Raw genomic sequence first — 9,373 nt, 5'->3', positions numbered from 1 at the left:
GATATACATACCTGCCATCTCGTTTCTTCTCCATTAGGGCGTTGCTTATCAGATTAGGGCCGGCGCCCCTCATAATCAGGGGATTTAGTGTAATTTTCAGGCACCCACGGTCTGAAATAAGCAAAACAGCTATTTTATGCCTGCTGCATATCTAATTGGACCCGTGGTGAGATTTTATATACCCGATCGGTTGTACGAGTCCAATCAGAAGTTCAGAACTCGCACCCCAACCGCAGCAGTAATTAAGTACGTGCAGGAGGAGGAGTCCGTGTCTGTCTAGTATACGAGTCTCCCCCGGCACGTACGGCTTCAGGAGTATATCTACAGCTTCCCTCTACAACAAATAGACAGATATCAACTGTTCGACACATCGATAGATCGAGAGTTGAAGATGGACGTCGTCGCCGTGGCATCACCAAATATTTACTTGGACGACCTGGTGAGTTTTGGGCGCGGGATCCTCCGCCAAGGGATAGTTCACCAGGACGCCACGGTGAACAACTCTCTGCCCGTCGACACGTTCGAGATCCTCCTCATCGACAACTCTGTCGTCTATAAGAAGGCAGGGGACATCAGGGTGCTCGACAGGAGCCACCTGCACCTCGGGCAGGTGGTTGGGTCGGCGTCCGACATTGCTGGCCAGATCGGCGTCGTCACCGGCGTCACCACCCTTCTGGACCTGGCCGAGCGTGACAGCCGAGGCACGGCGACTGGGCTCATCAGGGGTGTGTCCCCATCCAACGTGCGGCGAGTGAGGTTCCTCAGCCTTGGTGACTTCGTCGTGTCTGGGCTGTGGCTCGGCCAGGTGGTCGAGGTGTCTGTCGATGTCGACGTCCTTTTCGACGATGGCGCTGTTTGCAGGGTTACCAATGCAGACTTAAAGATTCTACAGGAAGTGGATGGCACCCGCAGCCTCAAATATCAGCGGCACCAAATGAACTGCAACTTCTACCCAGGGCAGAGCGTCACCGGGCGAAACCGTCTTTCCCTCTTCAAAACGGCACGCTGGCTTAATGGCTACTGGAATCCCTGTCGCAACGTAGGCACCGTCCTCAAGGTGGAGACATCCGGCGTTCTCGTCTACTGGATTGCGTCGATGCACTGTGGCATGGACAAGGAGCTTGTTGAGGCATCCGCTCCGCCAGCATACCAGCACCCCGATGAACTGACCTTCTTCTGCGCCGCGTCCAGTTGCAGCTGGGGGGTAGCTGACCAATGCTTCTATCGAGAACCTAGATCGACCAAAACCGATGATGATAATCAGGACCAGGAGGAGGAGGAGGAGGAGGAAAAGGATGACCCATGCGCTGAAAACAATCAGGACGTGATTGATGCTGACCAAGATGCACCAATGCCCACGCCCACAAAGCAGAAGGATGTGATTTTTTACGGGAAGCAGCTGAGGAAGGTCTTCTTTGAGGGGCACAGGCGGGAGCGACGCCCACAAGTCAGGAGGCATGTGGAGGTGGAGTTTCCCATGACTGTCGCCAGCACCAGCACCTCTGTTGACGTGCTATGGCAGGACGGCACCCTGCAGCGTGGCATACCTTCAGCGACCCTCGTCCCCTTTTATATGATGAATGAGCACGAGTTCTTCCCCGGACAACACGTCGTCGAAAACAATACTGCCGGTGATACTAATGGAAACGACGATGACACAACAAGACGTGTGGGCGTCGTCAGGAGCGTGGACTGCAAGGACCAGACGGTTTGCGTTTCATGGTTCAAGGCGGGGATGTGCCCTGACGAGGCTAGGGAGGTCGAGTGCATTGATACCATGAGCGCATATGATCTCAAACTGAACCACTCACCTCACTACGGAGATATTGTTGTCCGCCTTCTACAGTCAGACTCAACGGACGATGGTGGTAGTGCGGCATTAGATGGCCAAAAGAAGAAGAATGCGGATGATGCTGACCTTTCGTGGGTTGGGCATGTTGTTGACCTTCCTGATGGACACGTCCAAGTCAAGTGGGGTGATGGCAGTATGTCAATGGTACGTAAGTGTATCTTTTTTTTCTACTTCTTCATGGACCTACAACTTATAGTATGTATAACCTCCCAACCTCATTCATTTGATTGAGCGTGCCGCAGGTAATGCCACACGAGGTCGTTGCCGTCACCGAGGAGAACTACATAGATCTACGGACTGAAATGGGTGATTGGGTGGAGGACGACGATATGGATGATGCACCTGAAGAGGCTGCCAACACGGTATGTATATCCTTGTAAGTTCTAGCACCTGAAGAGGCAAATCATCTGGTGCGCCTTTTTGTGCTAATATATGTGTAATCTTACATATGATTTTAGGACAATAATGATCCGCACAAGCCAACAAACTATTGCGGTGTTGAAAATGAGGACCTAGCTGCGATGACAACAAACCTTTTCGGTTTTGCAATCCGGTCTTTCCTCCAATTCACCAGCGACCTGGTGGCTCGTGGTAAGGGATACCTGATCAATCACCAACCGCCGCCGTCATCCTTGCTACCAAGCTCAGAGGTACCTGGTGGTGAAGCAATGGAGAACATCGTTGTTGAATGTGACGAAATGTTCAGCTTCCCACGTTTCGATGTATTGCAGATCACCCCCCAGGATCACCATTACCTTGACGACGCAAACCAGGTAATATTTATTTTTAGAAAATGAACAATTGTGGGTATTCTAGATTTAAGTGAAATACATGCGTATTACAGATATTGTTTTGTCTGTGTCTAGAACCCATCTGCGACGATCTTTTTCTACTGTTCACTAGTACCAATTTATATACTTAGAACCTTAACCAACTCTCTTTTTCCAAGGAAATGCAGGGCGGTAGTCGTGGGAAGAACTGGGCCAAGGTAGTGCAAAAGGAATGGAAAAATCTAGAGAACGACTTACCAGGTATGAGAGTACACTACTAAACGCATAGTCCATGATTCTAAATAAGTACCTATAACAATTTAATGTGCAGAAACCATCTACACACGAGTGTTCGAAGACCGCATGGACCTGCTCCGGGTGGTAATGGTGGGTGCGAGCGGGACACCGTACCATCACGGACTCTTCTTCTTTGACTTGCAGATACCATCCTCCTACCCGACTGAGCCACCCCAAGTGTATTACCACTCCTACGGTCTACGCCTCAATCCAAACCTCTACGAGTCTGGTACCGTGTGCCTCAGTCTACTAAATACGTTCGATGGTGAGGGCACCGAGCTCTGGTCGTCGGTGACATCAAGCCTCCTCCAAGTTGTTGTCTCCATCCAAGGCCTCGTCCTCAACGACCAACCATACTACAACGAGGCCGGATATGAGACCCTAGTCGGCAAACCAGAGGGTCGTCGCAATGCGCTGCCCTACAGTGAGAATGCTTACCTTCTCAGCCTTCGGACCATGCTCCATGTGTTGCGCCGGCCGCCTCGGGGATTTGAGGAATTCGTTAAGGACCACTTCCGCCGGCATGGAAGGTTTGTGCTCATGACATGTGATGCGGCCCTGCAAGGATGCGTCGTCGGTGATGCCCATGCCACCGAAGCGACTAAGGAACAGCCATGCTCGGCCGGGTTAAAGCTTGCGCTCGCCAACATGTTGCCTATCCTCGTGGCAGCTTTCACAGAGATCGGCGCCCAGGGGTGCGAAGAGTTTCAGAAGGCATATGCTCTCAGCACCGCTCACTAGACGCATGCCACAGCTCTGGCTAAGTCGCTTGATCTTGTAATTACTCGCTTTTTAGTTCTGCAAGAGTTAGTATTTTCTTTTCTGTTTTTTCGATTAAAAACGAGTTCATCAGGCATAGAACGAGCGTGACCAACGTATGTTGATCAGACCAAGCAGCGCACGGTAATCTAGATTTGTCGGGTACACAAATTGTGAGATCAAACATAGTAATCTACTAGATTTGTCAGGTACACAAATTGTGAGATCAAACATAGTAATCTAGACGCAATGGCCAGTGTGCTCGACTAGGCGAAATAAAGAACAAAGTGATGGGCCGCTGGCCTCGCGTAGGTCTGTTGACCCGGTGCCGTATACGTCAACACTCTCGTCTATGGGGGTGACCCCAGTGCTCGTGGAGTACTTAGATCATCTCCAACAGAGCATGTAAACTAGTCATGCGCTAAAAAAAATGTTAATATACAGCGTCAAACATGTTTTTGCGTTCTTAGCAGGCGCTGCAAAATAGGTCGCGCTGTAAAAACTTTTGCGTGCGCGGCAGTTTGCGCTATCCAAAGCTGGGGCGCCGACTAGCACGCGCTGTAAGCTCGCTTCTCCATCGCGCGAAAAAAATGCTCTGAAATGTCTTCGCTTCTCCGCGCTGCGACGACGAGAAGATCCGCCGGCGGCGTACGGCCTTGCCCGTCCCTCCGCGCAAAGCCATGCCAGGCCAAACTCTCCTTTTTCGTTCTATGCTGCCTGCTGCCTGAGGCGGCGGTGCACGATTGACTTTCCCCCGCGCGGCCGGCCGGCCGGACGTGATCGAATCATTAGTTCTTGCTATCTGCTGCCTGAGGCGGCGGTGCCCGATTGGCTTTCCTCCACGCGGCCGGCCGGACGGACGGAATCGAATCGTTCGTTCCTGCAGCTTTTCTTCACTTATTTGTTTCTTGCTAGGATCAATTTTGTCTCAGCGGATGATTAATAGTGCGATTTTGATTCGTTTTCAGTCCCCGGGAATGGAATTCAATGGTTGTGTGGCGGCATGGAAGGAAGGATGGATGGGAAAGAAAAGAATGGGTGCAAAGAGGAGACGACTGATAAATTTAGTTGATTTTTTTAATTAGATTTATTTGTGGCCTGTTTGATTTTGATTGTTGTATGTATGTTGAAGAAACTTGGTCGTGGAGCTTTATTTTACAGCCTCTGATGAAGGGCTGGTTTTGGGCTTTTTGGTTACGCTGTAAAATAGAGTCCCATGTGAAGTTCGCGTCGGCGCCGCGCGCTGTATCCGGATCGAGCGCGCTGCAAACGAGTTTTACAGCTCAAATTTTAGAGCCTATATTGGGATGCTCTTATGCTGCTCTTTTATTTAAGACAGAAGGCACGACATGCCTTTAAATTAATATACAAAGCTCCACGTACGGCCAAGGGTAGCAGGTGAACCAGCATCTTAGGGCGCGTTTGATAGCCTGCACGGATTTCCTGGCTCACTGCACCAGCGAGATGGACCTTCCTGCGCGTCGCGAACAGGCCATGGACCATGAAACGCGGATCGTTGGGAAGCCTTGGTGGCATTTTCTGTGCCGGAGAGGGAAGCCAGACCCCATTGTTTGGGTGCCTTCACAGACCACTTTCTTCCCTGATCGTGCATCTCACACCCTGTGTGGTAACCTCTTCCCTTAAAGTAGTGAGGTTACCCAGTACTGCTAACTGAATAACAACACACAACAGATTTAGTTTATCACAAAAGGTGTTGGTAATACACAACAACTACTTAGTGGGTGATGCATCATGAGCGAAGCAACTATACTTCGTGATGCATCACAGGTTCATCACACGAGAGGTTAGTATATACCACCTCGAACAAGTTCAATGTTAAAGACCGGGGATCAGGTTGTAGAAAGTCCTAGCTAATGGAGGGATACGAGACCACTTCACAAAATCAGCAGATCATGGCCAAGGATGCAGAAGCACTAAGCACGAAACTGCTTGCGAAGCCAGGTCCTAAGTCAGCTCCTCCTCTCCAGTGGTTGTAGCTTACAGTACTCGGCATACTCTTCTTCGTTGTCTGCAATGAAGTCGATAATCCTGACCAGCAAGTTAGGTTGGAACAGCTGCGCCCTGCAGACAAACCGGGGCGTGAAGATCATCTTCATCTGAGCATAGTTCGTGATCGGGGTCCCGACGTACTGACGATGCCTCGGGTAGTGTTGCAATCCACAAGAAACAACTGTTAGTGCGGATGATATTCACATTCTTTCAAATCTATGAAGGAACTCAATGAGGCTGCCTACCTGAATGATGGAGATGTGAAGAATGTGTGTGACAATGGTGGAGAAGATGTGAGGCATATAAAGGTGAGGAAGATGAAAATGAACAGGCAGCCACCAGGTGATCAATTCCCGTGGCTGGCCGCCGGTGTAACATCCCAAAAATATAAAAACAAAGAAAATGAATTTTCCTATTTTCCAAACTTTGGAACCAACAAAAACTTTTATTAAATTAAGTTGGATACATAGTGATCATGCTTATATGTTGTGATCTTGCCATATTTGTTTGTTGAAGTATTTTTAAATGACCTAAAACCCTAAACCTCACCCCTCTTTTCACCATCTAAGATAAAATAAAATAAAAAGAAATAAAATAAGAAAAGGGCCTATGTGCCTATGACTATTTTTGTGAAACTTTTACTTAGACCTTTCTACCTTGTGTAGATGTTTTGAAAACATTAATCAACCCTACCTAGTGCTCAACAAATCAAATCCAAGGTGAAAACAAAATAAATTAAAAAGAAAATAAAAATGCCATACATGCATATGAGAGTAAATAGCCAATTTGTGAAATTAAGAATCTTGACCCTAAGACTTGTTGTGAATGGTTGGATCACTCCTCTATACCATTTCAACAATCAAAAACATCATTTGGGTCAAGAGAAATCAAATCAAATCCAAGAAAAATCAAAAACCATGTGGCATGTGATAATGGTCACTTGTGCCATTTTTAACAACATACCCACTTTGAGCCATTTTATTAAGAGACTCTTAAACCAAACCCTAACAACTCTTTGCACCTCATCCAAGACCTTATCAAGATGAGCAACTTGGGTGTTGACCACTTTGACCAGATCATTGACCATTTCTCAAAATAGTCAACCCAAGATGCTATGTTGAAACAGATTCTAGATTCCCTCAAAATTTAGAATTTTCACAAATCCTTTCCAATTCTCAAACCAATGCCACACATTGCTGCCCAACATCATTTAGAACACATCCATCACAAAAATTGATCAAAATTCATCACACATGAGACCTTGGCAAATAATCAAATGAAGTACATAGAGGTACAACCACTATTCCAACCACTATTGCCTACCTCACTTTTCTCTCCCTTGTGCTCATCTACAATACCTGGTGCCCAAAACCATCTAACATGACCTCACCTAGTGTGCATGGTCACCTCACCTCACCACCATGCCCAAAATCATGTCATATGTCACATACACTTTGACAAATATTAGTTGTGCAAGCTCTAGACCTCTCCAACTAAGAGAACCTTGTCAAATCACCTGGACTCACCCCACTTGACCAAGCCATGAACCCAGAGACAAAGATATTGCACAAGAAATGCCCAGACCTGACCATGCCGGCCCTCATGCTCACCACCATGCCCAACACCACTCCACTCCCTCTCTCTCTCTCACCATGTCCTGGAAGATCACCTCATCCACCTGCATCTTCTGGCGCACGCCCTGGCCCAAGAGAGGACCACACACGCCAGGCCATGACGTGCCAGCACGTGCACCGGCATGGCCACGGGCGCGTCAGTGCGTCGCCTCGCCTCATCGCATCGGACCACCTCGCGCCCTCTCCTTTCACCCACTTGCTCACCATGACACCAGCTAGCCCCTGGACATCGCCATTGGCTCGCCGGAGCACTGTCGCCGTCGTCACTGACGACGACCGTCCGCCACGGTCCGCCAGTACACGATGATGTTGCCGCCTGCTCCCGACCACCCCTGTCCTCGCCTGGATGCGCATCGTGACCACCATGACACCAGGAACAGAGCCCCACCCTCGCCAACGTCACTGAGACGCTCTAGCCTCACCATCGACGACGACCTGCCCCGCTCCGCCTCGGTCCATCTCGCCCTATAAATAGAGCCCCTCCCCGAGCTATCCGAGCACACCATCGGCCTCCCCTCATCTCACTCGCTCTCCTCGACCTCTTGCTACACCACATTAGCCACCACGTCGCCGCAATTTGGCCGGAGCCCGCCGCTGCAGTAGCTCGACGAAGCCGTTGATTTCCTCCACCCCAAGCACTGCCGCGACCACCCTCTGCCTCGCCATCGTCTCCAACGCTGATTGCCCGCCTCGCCGACCCCGCTGGATGCCGGTGAGCCCCCTATCGCAACCCCCCTAGCCGCCGGTAGGGTTAGGTCGCCGGCGAGCCCTGGTGAGGAAGAGGACGACCCTCAGCCGTCGATCTTCCTTTTCATCCGACGGCCCCCTCCACGCGTACCGGTTCGGCGTTTGGAAACACTGGCTGGCAGTGGACCCCGCCATCAGTCCCCTCTCGTCCCGTGTGGCAGCTCACTGGGCTGGCCCGTTTAAACCCCCTTTGGCCCGTTAGCATTTCCCGCCTAGCCCGTTTAATTCAAAATCGAATTATTCAATTTAGCTGAATTCAAATACTGGTACATTGCTAGAATTTACATAGTTTCAAATCTACAAATCCAAATTTAGTGATTCAAAATGTTCTAGAAAGATTATGAAATTCTCTAACCAATCCCACTGGTTTCAATTAAAAATTCATTCTAGATACTCTGCAATAAAAATGACAAATCAGTAACTTTTCAAACTTCAAAGAAATATCTAAAATTAACCATAAACTATTTTGAAGTGATTCCAACTTTCATAAATCACATTTGATGTTGTCTAGTTTATTATGTAATAAAATACTATAGTTGCTTCATATGATCATGGGCTCGAATCAAAAATTGGCTATGTAGTCAATACTAGCCCATTTCAATTATTTTCAAAATTAGGAATTTAAATCTATGAGGTGTAGCATCTCATTTAAATCATTATTTCAAGTGATTCAATATAATTTGATGACACATGTCTTCATGATCTCTTATGTTTTTATTTGAGAATATTCAATCATTGCCATAGTAGCATTTAAATTGTTCCAACTAATTATTAAATCATATGAGAGGTATCCCTCTCATTTAAATCTTTGTCTCAAGTAATTCTACATGAGGTAGAGACCATGGTCTATTAACTCTCATATTGAATTACTTGATGATATTAAATCATTACTATGTTGGTATTAAATTGCATGAGGTGCATCACCTCATTTAAATCATTTTCCCAAATGATGATTATGAAGAGGTTGACCTTGGTCAACCTAGGTCATACATTATTATTGGAAGAAAATAAATCTTAACAACATTCAATAAGAGGAAATTATTTCTCCCAAGAATTAAATAGAAACCCTAATTAATATTTGTAATGAGAGGAAATTATTTTCCTTTAAAAGAAAACAAAGTTAACCAACAGGATAATAATATGGTGATGCTAGAATAGCTTGTGTGAGTCATTTGTGTGATTAGTCTAGCACTTAAGTATTGTTTGGTGATTGGATCCTCGTATTCGTTTATAGACGCTAGTACTGGAGACTATCAAGAGGAGGAGGTTTTCTACCAAGAAGAAGAAGAAGAGAACTTTGATCA

General features: G+C 47.6%; 1 protein-coding gene across 1 annotated transcript; it reads left to right on the top strand.

Moving 5' to 3' along the window:
- Nucleotides 1-391: 391 nt before the first annotated feature.
- Nucleotides 392-3,660, top strand: LOC124671081 (probable ubiquitin-conjugating enzyme E2 23). The gene is made up of 5 exons (XM_047207515.1): nt 392-1,996; nt 2,095-2,214; nt 2,311-2,625; nt 2,811-2,883; nt 2,954-3,660. Exons 1-5 carry the CDS (start codon nt 392-394, stop codon nt 3,658-3,660), a joined length of 2,820 nt encoding a protein of 939 aa, XP_047063471.1.
- Nucleotides 3,661-9,373: the final 5,713 nt, after the last annotated feature.

Source organism: Lolium rigidum, chromosome 7, assembly GCF_022539505.1.
Source record: "Lolium rigidum isolate FL_2022 chromosome 7, APGP_CSIRO_Lrig_0.1, whole genome shotgun sequence".
Taxonomy (NCBI): Eukaryota; Viridiplantae; Streptophyta; class Magnoliopsida; order Poales; family Poaceae; genus Lolium; species Lolium rigidum.
The sequence above is the reverse complement of the archived record's forward strand: the minus strand, read 5'-3'. Positions and strand labels throughout refer to the sequence as shown.

Coding starts and splice junctions, on each gene's coding strand:
- LOC124671081 (XM_047207515.1), top strand. CDS start 392: ATGGACGTCGTCGCCGTGGCATCACCAAATATTTACTTGGACGACCTG. Junction 2,626..2,810: donor ACCTTGACGACGCAAACCAG/GTAATATTTATT, acceptor AAGGAAATGCAG/GGCGGTAGTCGTGGGAAGAA. Junction 2,884..2,953: donor TCTAGAGAACGACTTACCAG/GTATGAGAGTAC, acceptor TTTAATGTGCAG/AAACCATCTACACACGAGTG.